The 19,270-nt window shown below is 40.2% G+C and overlaps 2 protein-coding genes across 3 annotated transcripts in view; one reads left to right on the forward strand and one right to left on the reverse strand.

Annotated features, from left to right (window-relative positions):
• The window catches only part of gpd2 (glycerol-3-phosphate dehydrogenase 2 (mitochondrial)), a 33,090-nt gene extending 26,630 nt beyond the window's left edge, over positions 1-6,460 (forward strand). For both annotated transcript variants that reach the window (XM_071902980.2, XM_071902981.2), the window contains one exon: positions 3,288-6,460. In XM_071902980.2, the coding sequence (XP_071759081.1) occupies positions 3,288-3,413 (126 nt within the window). In that variant the 3' untranslated portion in view covers positions 3,414-6,460. The remainder of the gene's footprint in view (positions 1-3,287) is intronic.
• Positions 1-19,270, reverse strand: part of eed (embryonic ectoderm development) — a 296,858-nt gene that overhangs the window by 143,721 nt on the left and 133,867 nt on the right. The gene's annotated exons all lie outside the window — the stretch shown is intronic.

Consider the following 19,270-nt stretch of genomic DNA (forward strand, 5'->3'; position numbering starts at 1 on the left):
TATTTTTGAACATTTCAGTATTCCATTATATGTCATCCGACCATTTGTAACACTACAGGACAAATCCAGTGTGTGGAATCACGCAGAATCCAGCTTATGGTGACATTTACCAATATCCCTAATGCACTAAATACTTCCAGAATTGATTGATTGATTGAGTTTATTCAACAATTCCATTTAAAAGCAGAGAACAGCATCTAAAGCACAGAATATCCTGACAGTCCAAAGCATTACACCATGCATCCCCATGATTTCTTTGCTCTGTACGAGTTGCAAATTTGTTTACCGACCAAATTCGAAGCGCTCGTACGCTCGATATATTTGTTTACAATCTCAGGAGAAAGTAGTAGCAGTGAGAAGGAGAAGTGGCTGTCAGATTGAGAGCATCAGCAAAAGGTTAGCTGCTCAAGTGCGTGATTTGAAGGCAGTCGAGAGGTTTTTCTAGCCATTCTTGTCCGCTGTGTGCCATTACTTATGGTATTTGCAATATATTCCTCCTCATTTCTGGTATTACACCCTTAGAGATCACTGAAGTTGAATAGTTAACAGCAGTTCTTTATCCGTCTGATACTCTCACACAAATAGAAACACACATAAAAACAAATATAGGTAATAACTATAACGTTAAATTACATTATGATTAAAAACCAAACCATTGCTTGCTTTGTTTCTTTCTTTCTGCTTGCTTTGTTTGCTTTGTTTCTTTGTTGCTTGCTTTCTTTCTTGCTTTCTTTCTCTTTTTTCTGTTTCTTTCTTGCTTTTATCTGTCTTGCTTTCTTTCTGTTTCTTGCTTTCTTTCTCTCTTTTTTCTGTTTCTTTCTTGCTTTTTTCTTTCTTGCTTTCTTTGTTTTTTGCTTTCTTTCTCTCTTCTCTCTTGCTTTCTTTCTTGCTTTCTTTCTCTCTTTTCTGTTTCTTTCTTGCTTTCTTTCTTTCTTGCTTTCTTTCTGTTTCTTGCTTTCTTTATCTCTTTTTTCTTTGTTTCTCTCTTGCTTTCTTTCTTGCTTGCTTTCTTTCTTTGTTGTTTCTTTGTTTCTTTCTCTCTCTCTCTCTATCCTTCTACCTGATCTACCTCTGAGATGTGAGAAAGGAGAAGGCCCCTATGTACTGAACCTGCAAGCTGAAGGTGTGAAATCTTGTCTCCTCGGCTCTGTGTGCGCGCGACCAGCAGGTTCGGCCAGATGAGGCTAATTAGAAAGGAGAATCTCTGTCAGCGGCTCCTTTAATGAGGGCTGAAGTGTGTCCAGGTCTCCCGCGTCGCTCCGCCGCTAAATTACTTCCTCACTCGGCGACGAGTCCAGAATAGATTCATTATAGCAGGGCTTGATGACAGTCGATGATTTAGTCTTCATTAGTGGAGGTCTGCATCTGGCTCCTCCGCTCCGCCGTGAGGCCGCGGCTGCAGGGTCGACCGGGCCGAGCGAACAAGCCGACGGTCGGAGGCAGAGTCGCCTAGCGGATAGAGAGAAAGTAACGGGAAAGATCAGTTAACAGTTAATGTGTAGCTGTCAGTGAAATCTCTCAAAATGTGCCTGAAAAAGACAAATTGAATTGTATTAGTACTGTTTTCACCATTAAAGAGATTTGACAAAAAAAAGAAAGAGACACTGATTTTGACAAAACTTGGCGGAATGATGTATTTTGGCATTTTGTTGTGGCGTTTAAAAATTATTAGAATTGGCCTGATGGAGGTGCGATAATTGAAGATCAAAATTTTTAAAGAGTAACTTAACACCAAACCTAAATCTTTGTAAAGCCTGGTATCTTAAGGTGAAACGCATGCTACTGAAATTGCCATCTGCTATTGGCTGATCTTTGGTGCCAGGTGATGTCACCTTCTATAGAGGACAACAGGTGGTGACATCATTACCGTTAGATGTCAGGCTTTACGCAGATTTGGGTTTGGTGTTTAGTTCCGATTTTGACAAAACTTGGCGGGATGATGCATTTTGGCACCGTGTTCTGGTTTTTAACAAATTACACTGATTGGCCTGCTGGAGGCGCTGTAATTAAAGGTCAAAATTTCAAACTGAAAGGCCACGACTGCTACACCGCCGGTCCGATGTTGATGACGCTTGGAGGGACGATGCATCTTGTTACTGACTGGCCCAAGGGCCGCCTGCATCATTCATGGTTGACGACATGCTTCACTTGCTGTCAGTTGCTTTGGATAAGAGCGTCAGCTAAATGCCATGTAATATGTAATGTGTAATATGAATGACTGGCCACAAGCTCATGTATACACAACATGCATTTTAGAATAGTTGGAAATACCATGCAGCTTATAAAAGTAGTATACATCTTAAAAAAAAATTGAAATTTAGGAAATAGGTTTCTATTCTTTACAAAATGCACATGCTCTCTGTTAGAGCCTGATTGATTACACTGATAGGAAAGCAATAGAAGTCACTAATGGAAAAAAATAAACAGAAATACATGCAGATCCAGAGAATATTGCACTGGGTTCTGAGTGTTTTGAACATCGCAAGGGAAAAAAAACTGTACACAGAAAGAGTTGGAATGGTATAAACGGAGTATAAGTAGATATATTTAAGTACAGAGTTGAGTATATAAGAGTGTATATAATGTATATATGGCATTGTGTTGTATCTGATTGTAGCATGTTGTGTATTCTCTATTACAGGAACTTGGTGGACAGACCTTAGGTAGTGTATTTGTGCGCTAAGGGCCATAATTTATTGATGGGAAACCAATAATGAGTTTAGCGTAGCGGCCCAACAAGGCTGACCTGACAAAGGCAAACACTCCACTCAATTTAAAAAAGAAATTACCTGCCACACAACAATCAACTCATAACCGAGTCCTCTGCTGAGCAAAGTTGATGAAGCCTGGAGGCGAAAACAAGTTTTTCTCTCCAACGTATTTATTGCTGTAAAGAAGCGTTAAAGCTGTGTACTTACCCAACACCAGAATTTCATTTGGACAAATATAGGGCGATGTGGTGTCTCAATTAGTGGGGATGGGACGCTCTTCTCTGTTGCACCCCTACTTTATGATTTGGGCTGATAAGACAGGTGTATTTTTACATTAAAATCTTGCCTAGTGCAGCTTTAACACTTTAACAAAGTGGCTTAGAGAGTAAACTTCCTATTGCGTTACAAGATGTGAAGGCGATTGGACAGTTTTAAAGCCTTCCAGTGTGCAGTAGAGTATTTTCATCGTTGCACAAATAATTATTCCTGCTTTAACCACCAAGTCGTTTGACAAGTTAACCTTTCCAGCTGTAGAATACACACTTTATAACAGCTTCTCTGCCGTTTTCTCTGCAGCTGATGAGCGCGGTGAAGAAGGGACAAGTGTCGGACAGCCGCCTGGCCATTCTGATGAAAAGGGCCGAGGAGAGTCTGGATATGCGAGGGCCGGTGACGGTGGACCGCAGCGGGGGCGGAGTCTGAGCCCCCACCCCTGCCCCAAACGTCCCAACCGCCACAGACACACCGGGATTTCAGGGATGCCAAAAAAAAAAAAAAAAAACCTTCAGCTATTGTTTGTTCAACCTTGCAGGTGTTGATAAACGGAGAGGTCATATGGAAATGAGATGATTTGAATGACAATATTGCAATCAAGGACGCCGCCGGGATGTATTTGGCCAAATCAAGTGCAGACCAGTATCACTCGTGAGTGTGTTCTGGTGAAATCGTACCTAATGATGAGTATGAACACGGGGAGGGAGCGGGCTGAACGCTGAGATTTGTTTTTCATGAAGTCAGAGTCTGGCTGCGTTTCCGTCGGACTTCTCTCAGCGGATCGACCGGTTCTCAACACCGATATCTGGTGCCTCACACAGTGTATCTGTTTTATACTGTCTTCACAATACCTTTTTATATTTTAACTGACACATCCACTTCGTACTTTCTCCGCCGCTCCTTTTAAACTTTGCTAACACTGTCGATGCTGATTGTTGTGCATACACTACTCGCATTGCCAAGTAGTTGTAAAAGTCTAATTTCCTCATTACCATGCAGCTTATTCAGAGGGCAACTAAGCATTTAAGTGTGTTGTTTTTGATGTTAGCATGTTACAAGTACTAGTCAGGTACCACTGAATATTTAATGATTCTTTACTTAAAGCACTGTGCAAGATGTTTCTAAAGTACTTTCCATGCTGCCCATTCTTAAAAACGTTGGCCCAAGGCTAATTTAGCTCATTTTCATATGGCAACAGTTAGTCCAGGACTAAGAATTTTATTACTTTTGTTTATTATAGAATCAGAGTTAACCTGCTTTAGCTGCTTTAGCTGCTTTAGTCCAGGACTGGGCTAAAATCAGAGTTAGCACACTTTAAAATACGCTGATATGACACAGAAGTTAGCCCAAGATTAGGATTATTTTTAGGCTTTTCAGGTTTTATTTTGGGATAAGTGTGGTAAGAACTTTACAGCTTCCTCTCTACTGCACTTCTGTCTCTTCTTGCACTACCAGCAAACTACTACTGATATGAAGTTTACATAACAAGGTCTCCAGCTTTATCGCTACTGTCTGACGATCTCAGCAAAATGCTTTTTAATCACCTCTGTCCTTCTGTTCTTTCTATATATTTTTTTAAAAGAAAACTATTTATTTTCTTTTTCATCTTCACTCTAGCCATACTTGGAGAAAATATACATTTTAATATATATATTGCATAAGGCGTTGTGGTGGTGATGTGGCCAACAAACATCACACAAAAACAGGATTTGAGAGGGACTTTTGTTAAAAAGGAGGGAGTGCATGCTATATATTAACCTTATTCTCTACATAATTTTAAAGAATCTTTATTTTTACAATCTCTGTCTGTTTGAAGTGGAATTTGTTCTTTTATTCTTTTCTTTCTGTGCTTGTGGTTGTTATTTTTAAGTTGAGCAGAGATACATACGCACATCCAGTGAATCAGCAGAAAATTGATATAATCCTGCATGCTGTTGGCTGCTGTTTCACCTTTTATTGTGACAAAAATAAGCTTTCAATCCAATGTGGACTTTCATCATGACATTGTGGCTATAGGCTTTTTATTTTATTTTTTTCAGCTTTTTGTGATTTTAGGTTCCTCATAGTGAATGGAAAGGCATTGTATGAATGTATGATATGTGCCTTGACATGCCTATAATATGACACTTGTTTTTTTTTTTTTATTATTTTATTTAACCTTTATTTAACCAGGTAATATCTGGTATATCTTGGTATAAAATCATATGAAATGTAACTACACTCCATGTTTAACAAGTACAGGAAATATTGTTAAGAATGTAAAGATGTTTATATAAAGATTATTATTATAAAGAATATTATTTAAAAGGGATATCCGTTTTAACAACAGAAGCCTGTCACACCAAGTCTGGAGAGCGGTTACCGTGGTTACGAGGGACACGCCGCCATGTTGGAGGAGTAGCAACTAGGGTTTGACCGATCCGGGGTTTGAAGGCCGATATTTTTAGTTTGAAGTCGACGATTGACGATATTCCGTGCCAATATTCAATATCTTTAAATTTAACCTTTTATTTGTATTAATATATTTTTTATTAATTTTAAAAAAAGCCTCTGAAACAGCACTTAGACCATGATGGGACACGAAAACTCTCCATTGAAACCTGCTGCACCTGTTCAATGGTAGAGGGGACTCTTGAGATACAGTGGACCTTTAAATGAAGACTTAATTTACAAAAAAGCATAATTGAATAATTAAATGAACAAGGAAAATGTGCAAAGAAAATAAAACAGACTGACTGTTTTTATGTATATTTAATAAAAGGACAGTATGGGCGAACTGACATATCGGTCCAACCCTAGTAACTTTTTTCCCTTCTCATAGTCTAAATTGAACCCACACACAGAAATTGGGCATTCTCATTGTTTTTTTCCATAGAAGAAGAGGTGATGATGCTACAGTCTCTTGGTCGTCGCTCCTCCAACATGGCGGCGCGTCCAGCCTCACCGTTCTCCAAGCGCTCCACCGCAGGCTTCCATGGGTTTATATTGTGAAATAACTGTGTGTACCGAATGTGTTTCCTGAATGCCTTTATATCGTGATTTACAAACAACAGTTTCCACAGGTGATTTTCTTTGGACTTTGGATTTTTCTGATGCAGTGAGGCAAAAAAAACCCCACAAATCATTCCATAGGTTTTCCATAGGTTTCTCTCATGTAGCGACACTGTAACCGAACTGGACTGTGTGTATCGGCGTGTCGTCACATGGGGGTTCGGGTACAAAGCCTCGACACTGAGGACCCTTCAAACTGCCAACGCCGGCCCATCAAGAATAGCTCATGGGCAACGCGACGTAAATCCACATCCCGATGTTTGATTGTCTCCTTTGGATGAAATTACAGCTTTATCCAGGCTCAAAGAGAATCATATTCCTCTGCTTTTTTTTTTTCTCCGAGAATACTGTAAGAATACTGGGAGTCAGTCTTCGGGGAGAAAAAACAACGCAATTATCTAATTAAATGTATCTGGTTGCTTGCAGAGCTTTGTGTTTTTTTGTGTTTTGTGGGTGTGATTTTGACGTCGCGCTGACTATCATTCATGTTCGGCATCACAACAGGCCGGCCTCCCTCACATGGGAAAGCCCTGTGACAGCCTGTGAACTGGAAGCACAGACAATGGCTGCATGTTTACCATAGGAGATACTGTTATTTATTATGTAAAAGCAATGACACGTATTCTGTTTCACTTATTATAGTAAATTATAACACTAAATTATAGCGCAAAACAAATGTTGGGTCTTTCTGAAGAGCAGCTTTATTTTTTGTGAGTTTACTGTAATTTACACAGTGATAAAACATGTGAAGTGACAGGAAAACAGTGATAAAATGCAATGATAAAAAAACAGAAGAGATAACTTATTTCCTTAGCTGACAAAATGATAACTGTTAGTCGACTGGATCCTCTGTATTTGTTTGTAGAGGTTTTGAATGAAGTGCCTGACTTCATGAATGATTAACTTTTTTCCCCCCAAAAAATGGATATATAGGATTTGGGGAATTCACTTTTCAAATTCATTTTCCTGCAGGAGGTAAGAAGATACACTCTTCTATAATTTTGAGGATGTTCCATTGACTACATTCATTCTCAAACCCTTTAACCTTTGCCTTAAAGCTTACTCCAGGCTTATGCTAATTCTAATCGTAACCCTAAACCCAAGTCCTAACCATAAACTAAATTTAACTTTAACCCTTAACCTAATTTGACCCTAAAACTGAACCCTAATCCTACATCAGCCCCTTATAGAAGAGCAGACCGGCCAAAATTGACGCTCACTTCGCAAAAACATCCTCACTCTGAAAGTCTAAAACTCAAACTGGCTCCCACACAGGGATAGAAGTACAAACACACACACACACACACACACACACACACACACCAAACTTCAGCCTGTAGCTTCGCTCGCTGCAAACTGGGTGAAAAACAGCCTCTTCTCCCAAAAGGTCACTGGGAGATTTGAATGACAGCTTTAAGTCCTCCGCTCATATTACAATTTGCAGTGGAGCTCTTCGCACTGCACCCCTCCTCCCCCCCACTCCCCCCCCCCCCCCACCCCCCACCCCCCCCCCCCCCCACCCCTCACCCCTTCCCCCCCTCAAAAGGCCGAGAGTAGGGGGAAGCAATTAATTGTAATGAATAATGGGACAAATCTGGCTGGCATATGACCGCTAATGCTCTTTTTCTCTGGAGGATTAGGTCGGAGCTGCTGGTGGTGATACCAGCCACGCCGAGAAGTCCGCCTGCACACTAATTGAAAAGAGTGTGAGGATGATAGAGGATAGAGGGGAGGGGGGAGTGGGGGAGTGGGGGGGGGGGGGGGGGGTGATTGGTGTTCAACTCTACTGTCTTCCTCCCATTTCTTCTTCCCACTTCCCCCCTCTGTTACAGGTCAAATGTTCCTTTCTGTCTCATCGGCGGAGGGTTTTAGGTAGGAAAATTTTGCGCGCATCGCAATTTTGAAAACTCTGAACTCTTTCTTTAAGTTGCCTTTTAAGATACACTAGAAGTGACAAAATGGCTATTAAATCTGTCAATAATGGGCGAAAAACATGCCTAACAATCTGAAGTACTATCTTCTAATGCAGGGACTCATTTATTACCCTTTGGTGTTAAAGTCACATGTGAAAACCCACATGTGAATTCAAAGCACATGTGCTTTTTGGACATACTGTATGTTGGTTTTCATATGTGAACAATGTGAAATTTCCCTTGTGGAAATGACATTTTCACCTGTGAGTTCTCTCTTTGCTTGTGAAATTATGTTTTTGCATTTGAAACGAATATTGTCATATGTAATGAAAATGTGAAAAAATGTTCACATGTAGGAGAAAAAACACTTTTTTTCCGGTGTATTGAAATTTTTACATGAGGTAAAAGAAAAACCTGTCACATGTGATGTCAGAATACAATGTGGAAAACAAATATGCACAGATGAAAACCAACATATGTCCAAAAAAAATCACATGTGCTTTGAATTCACATGGGTTTTCACATGTGACTTCTTTGTGTTAGTACCTCGCTCTTCCCATTGAGCTCCACTGAGTCGAGTGCCAGTGTTAATAATTACAAATTTGTGAGTGGGAATTATCATGCAAAAGCATACACAGCCATTCTCCCAGTTCCCATAAACAAGTTGTCACAAAATAATGATGTTTTGATTAGTTTTAATTAGAAGTGTGAGTAAGAGCAGTGGGACTGGAGGGCCCATAACGATTCAGCCATCTGCACACCCTTATTTATTCAGCTGATAATTATGGTAAATAAGATGATAATTAACTGACGGCTCAAGAAATTAATCAGATAGACCCTTGCAAGCAAGTAAGAGTTCAAATATTGATATGTGAGAAGCCAGGTAAGGAGAGAGTGATGAGATCAATAGTTGAATCGGTCTTATTTGTAAGTAACTGCAAGAATAAACAGTTAAATTCAGTCAATCAAAGATATGTTTTCTGCAGTGGAATCAAAATTTCACATATTTGAATGATTTGATGCATAAAAGTGTTACAATTTTGTCCACCAATATCTTAAGTTACCTCCTATTTTTCAAAAAGCACTATAGTTTAATTTGATTTTATGCTGTTAAACGTTATGAAAGAGCGTGTTCCACTGCATTTTCAAAAGGTGGATATCTAATTTTTGAATGAACTCTTCCATTTTCTATTCGGCTGAGAGTGACGATGGTTTCAGTCTGACTTTCTGCTCCTCGGGTCCTTCTGGGTCCAGAGCAAGAGGGAAAAAGATCAAAAAAAAAGGGAGAAAAAAAAAAAAAAAACGCCTGGTGAACCCTGGAGAAACTCCATTTTCTGGATGAAATAATGGCTCAAACCTTTCTTGGCCACTCTGGCTGAACAATAACCATTTGCGGGGCGTCCTGACATTTACCTGGGTCATTCACAAGCCCCGCGCCTATCAGTGTTTGGACAGGAAGCTCTTTCACTTGCATTTCAATGGACACCTGTCAATCATCCGCAAACAAAGAGAGAATCAAACGATGCCTCTTCCCCCTCGCTCCTCCTAAATATTCCCAATTACAATGAGGATTTTTTGTTTTTTTGAACTAGGCAGGGATTGAATGAGATGACGCCCTTGCCTTTTAGTCTTAGATGAACCTCAAATACAAAAAGAAGATACTGAACATCAGACAGAAACTGGTGTTGACGCTCTTTACTGCTGATTTACCCCCTTCTCTTCCCTCCCTTGTAAAACAGTGGCTGTTTGTCTAGAAACTGGCGCCATCGGAGGACAAACAGCCACATGAAGGGAATGCAGACAGCGGTTACAGTGTGCGTCCAGACAGCAGAGCATGAATCGAAACCCTCATCCCCCCCTCGACTGCGACTCATTACGATTCCTCCTACGTATAGCGAGAATTAACGCGAGTCTCGCTGAAGCCGACACTCGAAGAGCTTTCCTCGTCTCAGATCTTGTGTCTCTGCCTCTCCCACAATGCTCTCTTTCTTTCGCCCTGGAATGCGTACAGTGCAGCGAGTCGTTTCCGTGAGTGACGGATGCTGTGAGTGATTTTGAGTGGGACGGCAAAATTACAGATAGAGCGTGACGTTTCTTCCCATGATGCTCAGGATCAAAGGGTAGAAGGAGTCATGGATTACAGTACTAGTAATTGAAATGCCTTTTTGTGTACTTGCACTTTTTTGAGTGTTTTCTTGAAGTCGGTTATTTTGTTTTACTTGTGTATGTTTTGATTGAAGTGCTTTCATTTTAAATTGCATCCATTACTAATCGAGAGCTTTGAGTCGGAGGAGCGTAACTGGCATTTTGGATGAAAATTATATATATATATGTCAGGTAGAAGCGCTTGAGGAGATCTATTTAGTAGTGTAAGTATCTCTTAAGTTGTTTATTCACTGTATGTGATGACACCATCATTGTGAAAAGATATTAACAACAGTTAGGTCCACTTTTTTGTTTGGGCTCTCATGTAAACTGCCAAAAATCTACTTACACCCCTCTGGTTTTGCCACCTGAAATAATGTTGATACAACATTGGAAATGGATTGACACGATACAACAATCAATGTTATCAATGGCTGGAGGTGAAGTGAAGCTCATGCGAAGCATCAGCATGCTGGTTCAATCCCCAATTTATGTTCAGAAATGTTAACAATTGTAGGCTGATGGATGTAAGGAACCAACAGTGTGGTTGTTGCTCACAGATGCAGTGATTCACCCTCTCATCAGTGGTTTGAACACTTAAATAAGATGAAGAATGAAGCCCAGGAGTTATAGCTCAGTGAGATGAACAGTTGCTTTCTAGAATATGAGATTGCCGGTTTGAATCACCCTGAAGTGTTTCCATGTTATTGTTGTCAGTAGTGTGAACACTTGTAGAAATAAGATGATGAACAACAGCTCAGCAGAATCAGCAGCTGGTTTCTCTGTCTCTACCTGACAGTCTGAGTCTCGGTTCAATCCCTGATGAGGAGAAATCTTGCTGAAACCAGTCTGTGAAGTCTTTAACCTGACTGGTAAAGACTCTGCTGACAGGGCAGAGACACTGGCTCCTACAGGCCGCTCCAAACAAATACATGACAACAGACAGACTGCTGTCAGGAACCTAATACATACTGACTCCTAGAGGCAGAGACAGCATGAACAATACTGACACAGATACAAATAGTATCTAACACAGTATGTGGAGAGACAAATGTAAGACACTATATGTAAAGCAATCAATCAGTCAACATAGACAAACATGCTACGTATATAAATTAGGCTCAATATTGGCTCTGCTTGCTTACAGAGTAAACTTTGATTTTAGTTTGATTTTAGCACTATAGGCAGGCGGTAGGGCTATAATATATGTAGTATAATGGCAAAACACTTCCAACATTTTTAAAACCTTGACACAACTTCATGTGTTGGTAAAGCTTCAGCTGGGCGGGGCTTCCTCCTTCATAACCGCCTCCTTACAAATCTCTGGAAGTTCGGGGGGACACGGACCCACAACCTCAAAACACCCGTGCAGCACCTTCCACCTCCATAAGCCACTCAGCATCTTTTTCTCAGAGCTTTCTAAGCTTTACTTGGGATGCAGGCTTTCAAAATCAACCAACTTACTGAAGCTTGAACCCACAATTTCAAAACATTACGAAGACACCCAGCACTTCGAGCAACTTGGCTTTACTACTTTGGAAGGTTTTCTCTCAGAGCTTTTCAATCTACCCAGGCTTGAACCCACAAACTCAAAATCTTCATGTAGCTGTCCAACACCATCAGCCTCTGGGTCAGACTGCTTCAGGACCTTTTTCTCAGAACTTTTCAATCTTTACTTGGGATGTCGGCTTTCAGAATGTGCTACCTTACTCAGGCTTGAATCCACAACCTCTAAACATCCCTGTAGCAGTCCAGTGCTTTGAGCCACTGAGTCATTGTGCTTTGGAAGACTTTCTTTTCCCAGAGCTTTTCAATCTTTACTTGTTGGCTTTCAAAAGTTCCCGGCAACCTCAAAGTGAAAACTGAACCTAACCCTTGAACCCAGAACGTCAAAATGTAGACAGCTGTCCAGCTCTTCTAATCTGGTTTTACTGTAACTGTTGATAGCAAACTCAGATGTTTGCTATCAACCCAAATATAATAATGATGCGAAATAACAGATTGATCGGTCTGATAAAGCTGTCAATATCTTTTTCAGCACCATCGTGTTCGTGCCTGTGCACTGAAAATATTCCAGTTGATGGACCCAGAAATTCTCAGAAATTTAATTTGGGGCTTCAGCAGTAATTTCTTCTTGTGCGTGCACAGGTTGAATAACAATTCAAAGGAAATCTTTGAATTTCAATAGAGAAAAAAACAATGTAAAGATAAATGGTAGTAGATGATACCAGATAGTTCTACTGTCAAAAAGCAAGCAATTTTCCACATTCAATGTTAATACTGAATTTTCAACCTCTGCCAAAATGATGATTCTGATGTAAATGTAAATTCAACTTTGAATCAATAACACCTTGTTATCTGGGTCTGTAACTTTTACTCTGGGTACATTTTAAATGAGCTACCTATCACTTTTAGTTAAGTCGATTTTGACACCATACATTTTACTTCTACTTAAGTAAAAATTAGCAAATTAACAGCCCTTCTACTACTTCTGCTGCAACTATAATGTATGCCATGTTGCCTGAATGCACACAGTGGTAGAAAGCTGAATATAAAGTAGAGTATATATGCAGAGTGATGTAGTTCACTGTTGTATGTCTTGCACTATTTGTGCTAATGTCACCAAAACAAATTCTTGTAGGCCGCATGTGTTGTGTTTGGCATTTAAAGTGACTCTGATACTGAAATTTAAAGTCATAATCTGAGTTTTTAAATTGTCTGTTCTAAACAGCCGGTGTCTGGTAGCTCTCTCCCGGGAAGTGATGCGTTTTACGTTTCCGGTTTGTTTGGAATCAACAGAAGAAGAAGAACTGACAGAACAAAGAAAAGAGAAACTCAAACTGCATCAACAGGAACATCCAAGCCCCGCCCACACTGTTTGATTGACAGGTGATCTGTGGGAAGTGCAGTGCAGAAACACCACAGCAATGAGGCTGAGCAACAAAGATGGAGACAAACTTGCACACTCATGGTTCTGTACAGCACTTTTAATAAAAGTGGGCACTAAACAGCAAACGTTACATTTAGCTCCTGCATGTTGTTTCAGACGAAAAGCAGAGAAACAGTTTGCAGGTCTGGATTTGACCGTTGTGGACGAGCCGGCAGTGTTTCTGCTCCATTTAAAACCCAGCCCCCACCTGTTCTCACCTATCACCATTTAATGACCTCCTTAAATGTCACCGGGGCGGGAGCTGTTTTATACGTCGGATTAAAATCTCATTAACTTGTAATGAGATTCTCCGGTACCTGCAGGAAACGCCGGTCCAGATGCAGGCAGCCGCGCCGCACCATTTTCTTAACTTGTTTTTTTTCCCGAAAGGAAATCAAAAGGCAAACGTACAGAAGCATTAGACATTAAAGAGGAGGATTTACCTGCGGTCAGCGATGCAGTGAAGAGCGTCTGATGGATCTGTCTCCATACTTCTCCCTCCGTCTCTCAGTCTCACACAGGACTCGTCACTAACTGCCCCGGAGCATCAGAGACGACCAGCAGCCCCGGGCCAGTCCTGATATTTCAGTCTGTCGGCGAGGCTGACCTGCCCTTTACCTCACCAAGGATCCTTCCTTCCTTCCTTCCTTCCTCCCTTCCTTCCTTCCTTCCTTCATTCCTTCTTCTTTCTTTCTTTCTTTCTTTCCTTCCTTCCTTCCTTCCTTCCTTCTTCCCTTCCTTCCTTCCTCCCTTCCTCTATTCCTCCTTCCTTCTTTCCTTCCTTCCTTCATTCCTTCCTTCTTTCTTTCTATCCTTCCTTCCTTCCTTCCTTCCTCCCTTCATCTATTCCTCCTTCCTTCTTTCCTTCCTTCTTCCCTTCATTCCTTCATTACTTCCCTCTTCCCTTCCTTCTTTCCTTCCTGATGTTTTCCTCCTACACTGCAAAAAAATGACAAGTTCTCCATTGATTTTATCTTGTTTCCAGACCTATCAGCTTATTTCATGATATTTTTAGTCACATTATCTCACTGCACTGGCAGATAATCTTGCTGGTTTCAATAAATTTCACTTGATTCATGCCAATGACTTCTTTCAATAAATCATCATAAAACAATAAAGAAAATCTTTAAACAAGAAACTTTCTCCAAGGCTATTTCACTTTTACCAAGTAAATGTCCTGAAACAACTTACATTGTCCTGAAAAAAAAAAAGTCAAATTTGTCAAAACTGGTAAAATGATCTGCCAGTGCAGTAGGATGATTTCACAAAAAAAAAATCCTAAAATAAGCTTGATAAGTCTGGATACAAAATAAAATAACAAGTTTGTCCGTTTTTGCAGTGTAAAAGACAGAATCAAGGATGGAAAGAAAAAAAGAAAGAAAGAAGGAAGGAAGGAAGGAAGGAAGGAAGGAAGGAAGGAAGGAAGGAAGAGAGGGAGGGAGGGAAGACAGAAACAGAGAGAGAATAAGGCGGAAACGTATTCGTTTTTTTAAGCTCCATTCTACTTTTGTGTGTGAAGGTGAAGGAGGGCCTGCGGTGTGTGATGTGGAAGAGCCTCCTGTGACCTTTGACCCCGGGAGCCCGCAGCCCGGGCTTCGTGCTCACTGTAGGGTGATGGCGAGCCGGCGGCCGCGCTCCGCTGACATTTACCTCTATTCAAATGAGGCCGGAGTATTATGCATGTCGGCGCGCACGTGCAGCGGCTTCCTCATCTGGCTTTGTTGCTCGTCCGGCTCCGCCTCCAGAGGGAAGACGGGTCTTTTATCGGAGACCGCATGCTTGGACTGGTCTCGGTCTCCATTTTGACTCGGATTTGTTTTGTTCTCAGCCGCTACTGGATGTTGACTTGACTTTTTCCTGCCTGTCTAGAAATATAAAAAGAAAAAAATAGGTAATTTTCTTGACGTTTGGTTGATTTTCTCCCCAGCGCTACAAACAATTCAGACAAAATCCACTGCATTGATTCGTTTAGATTTAGATTCATTTTTGCTCTTACCCACCTTTAATCTCATGTTGTTTCTTATGTTTCCTTTTATCAGCTTTCATTTACGTATTTATTTCTTCTTCTTTTAATTTTTTCTCTTGCTTGTGCTTCTAATTTTTTATCTCCTTGTTTTTGTTTTTTTTACTATTCTTGTTTATGTCCTGTAGAACACGTTGTAGAGCACGATGTACACTAAGTGCAACATAAATGTTTATCCATACATTTACATTATAATACATTTAAAACTAAAACGAATGAAAACGCTGTTATAATCATTTCAAGATATTTCTTTATGCATTCAACACTAAAAAGTTGAATGCTCTTTAGTTTAAATTTACAAAGAACAAAACATTACAGTCATCTTAACACAAACTCACTAGCTGGACTTCATTAGAGGAATTCACCGGTGATTGAATCATTTTCTGGACTGTTGCAATCGTCTTTTTTCAGCTCCAACATTCATACTGATATTTACCTGGGAGTCTTGTGCTGCTGTCTACTGGTCACAGTGGAGAAAACAGGGAGAAGATTCAGTTATTCTCCCGCCCAGATGTTCCCAGCTGGTCCAGGGATTCAAACCCACAACCTTCTGGTCACAAACCTGCTTCTCTAACCTCAAGGCTGCCAGCAGACACACTGTTATGATGGACTGTGTAAAGACAACACATGGACACAGGAAACAAAGGTACAAAGAAACACATAAGGCAAATTCATGTGCACATGAACAAAGACACTGAAGCACTGATGACATAAGGACAAATGTACACACACACACACACACACACACACATATCTCACTATTTCTCCAACTTGCAGGACACAATCTGAATCTGACAGACTTCAGGCGCCATCTGTTGTTCAAAGCTCATATCTAATGTAACGATTTTCCTTTATAGACTGTAGCACATTAAAACATGTATTAAATCTATAGCCAGAGGACAGTTACATTAGCCTAAAATAATGGTATAAAGTGTATTTGTTCCAATAAAACGCATGTCATTTTGCTGGCATCTTTTTTTTTTTATAACCAGAGTGTGCTGCCATTAGAGACTGGAGCAGAAACAAAATCTAGAAATAATGTCATTATTATAAATTTCAATGGAGAGTTTTAGTGTCCCATGATGCTCTAAATGCTGTTTCAGAGGCTTTTTCACCCTGGCAAGAAGAAAATTCTGGGGGAAACATTAATATACGTCATTAAAAGTGCTATCAGTCTCAAGTAAGTCACAGTAAGTTAGGGTATTTTAAGAAATTCAAAAACATAATTTAATGATTTTCTGAAAGTATAACTGATTTTTGTTCATATTGGTGATTTGGCTTATGAGGACAGTTTAGCCACTTTTTAAATTCCCTCTACTTCACTGCTTCAAGCGCTCGGTAACAAGGCGATCCTAAATTCCCTTTAGTGCTGCAGGTTGTTCTTCTTCTTCTTGGTGCTGACCTGACGCACAAGCTTCATATCTCAGTCTGTTTGGATCTCGTCGACCTTGAAATGACAATTCAAGAGAAAGGGACTTTAGTTGCTGTTTCAAAGGTTGCTTTCATATGTGGGCACAGATATTGACAACACACATTTACACACACTGATCGAGATGAATGTCCACATGCGCACATACACACACACACACACACACAAACCCCACAGTCTGTCACAAATTATCGATTTCCTGCTTATCTGCTAATCAACCTAATGCACTGCCTGTACACAGTGACCTAATGCTGAGTGTGTATCTGTGTAGTCTACTGTGTGTTTCTGCATTATATATAAAGTCCTGTTGTCCCTTTAATTTGTGTCTAAATACACTTTTCTTACGACAGTGGTTGTTGATATGTGTCTCCACACCAAGACAAATTCCTTTGCGTTTATTATACTTGGAGAATGAAGTGATTCTGTTTGTGAAATTATAATTAATCCACTGGAATACTCAGACTCACTCACATAATCTGATAATTCGCAGTTAGTTTCAATCTACTGACAGAATGTGAAGCGAAACAGACAATTCATTCCAAATTACAGACTGTAATTTCAAAAGTGATGTCATCATGATCTGCAGCCATTATCAACTATTACTTCTGTTGAGTTTAGTAAAATGTTTGTGTGTACAGTATTCACAACCAAAATATATTTTCCCTTTGAATAAATTAGTGAGTAATCCAACAAGTAATCACTGGCAGTACTGATTACTCTTCCATTCAATATGATTCAATAAATGGACTGTAATGAATTACAGTTACCGTTTCTGTAATCAGGTTACGATAATCTTAATACATTAGTTACAGTAATTACAATTGTACATAGGATTAGACCAATATACTGGGCCGATACTGGCCTTTAAATAGAAATATTGAATATTGGCCAGTCGATTTTACTAAACAGCTTCAGAGGCTTTTCTACCCCGACAAGAATAAAATTCTAGGGGAAACACTGAATATTTTGGCATAAAAATCAAAATTCTAAACATAGTATCAGCACAAAATATCAATCCAAAAATATCTGTATCAGCCTTCAAATATGCATATCAGTCAAACCCTCGTAGTACGTTACCAAGCAACTCTGCACCCAATCTGAGCTTGGATGACTCTGTAACCAGCCTCCTACAATGGCTGCCACGGCAACACATCTGTGCCTGGAGGAGCATGTTTCAACAGCAGTAATATATCCAGTCTGACCACACCTTCTAACATCCAAGACAGGGTTCAAGGCATTCACCCTAGTTTAAAGACCCCATGAAACGACATCTTTACTTCCTTGATTTGATGTATTTCCTGTTTAAGCAGGATGTTGGGGCGGGACATAATGCAGGGAGGGATCAATCAAAAGTGTAAACCAATGGGAGATCAGTTAGGGAGAGAAAGGCAGTTTGATTTGATGGGAGGGGTGGAGGGGCGGGATTGTTCATTTTCATGGGGACTTTAAAGCTACACTAGGCAACTTTGCACTTTGGCGCCCCCAAGTGGCAGCAAGAGATAACTGTTTTTTTTTCAATTTGAAGGACTTCATTACCCAGAAATCATGTAACGTGACAAAAACGCCACACTCCTTGGACCTAAATTTCATCATTCTTAGTGTCTGGCGAGGGCGCAGGTGACTTGCTCGCTCGCTGCTTAGGAGCAAATTTTGGATTTAAGTTTCGATTTGTCACTCCCTGTGCAACAAGAAGAGTATTCTTAACCGACACCGCAATTTCAAATAGGCAAATAAAGGGCGATGGGATGCTCTTCTCTGTTGCAGCCCACTTTGTTATTCAGACTGATAAGGCGAGTGGATTTTTACATCAAAATGTTGCCTAGTGCAGCTTTACAGTAATAGGGATAATCCTATCAGATCCTTTCCATTTGTAAACATTGTGATTTACAATCTCTATATATTCCTCCTCCAGTACCTTCATCCCATACATTCAAATATTTCACAGTTGTCTGAATTAATCTATATAACCACTGAATACCTTATTACTTATGTACATGTTCATATTACATATAGTACACTCTTTTACATGTTAGTACTGTACATCCAGTGACTGAATATGGAATGGCAAATATGGGTGTGGTGTAGTTAAAATGTGGCAATCACAAAAAATTATTATAATTTAGTGGTTAGACAGGAATTTAGTCAAATGCATGCACACACACACATGCACCTACACAGGCACACAACAAACACACACACACACACATACACACCTCTTGTATTCATGTATGAATCGATGGCTGACGTGATTCTATAGACTCTTGTAGTTGTTTCAGAAGTGTTGGAAATGACAGATCAATAAATCAGTGGCAGGCCGACATGCTGGCGAATGTACACAATAAGTCTTTGACATCTGAGGGAATAAGTGAAACCGAAAAACGTTTCTGTACATAACAGGGAATCAGGTTGGGTGCAGTTCAGAGTGTTTTGCCGTCTCGTTGTTGCACTGGATTCTTCCACTGCTGCTCTGCTGGTTGCTACAGGCGGACCGTGTTCAGATCAGTTCACATCAGTTCAGTCTGCTCATATCAGTCCAGTTTATTCAGTTCAGGTTTGTTCAGTTGTCATTGCAATGCCATACCATTGTTCCGCCACTAGAGGCCAGTACACAGCCGTCTCCACGACAGTAAATGCTTTAGTCTTCTGCCACTAGAGAGCAGTATAGTCACAGTATTTGTGTTATGTCACTTTAGTTCCATTGAATTTGCTGTGTATTGAAAGCCTCTTAATTTCCCCATATTCTACAACAAAATTAGACTCTCAACCATGTCTATAAATTCTGTTTTTTTGTCATTG

This window comes from Centroberyx gerrardi, chromosome 21 (assembly GCF_048128805.1).
Source record: "Centroberyx gerrardi isolate f3 chromosome 21, fCenGer3.hap1.cur.20231027, whole genome shotgun sequence".
Taxonomy (NCBI): Eukaryota; Metazoa; Chordata; class Actinopteri; order Beryciformes; family Berycidae; genus Centroberyx; species Centroberyx gerrardi.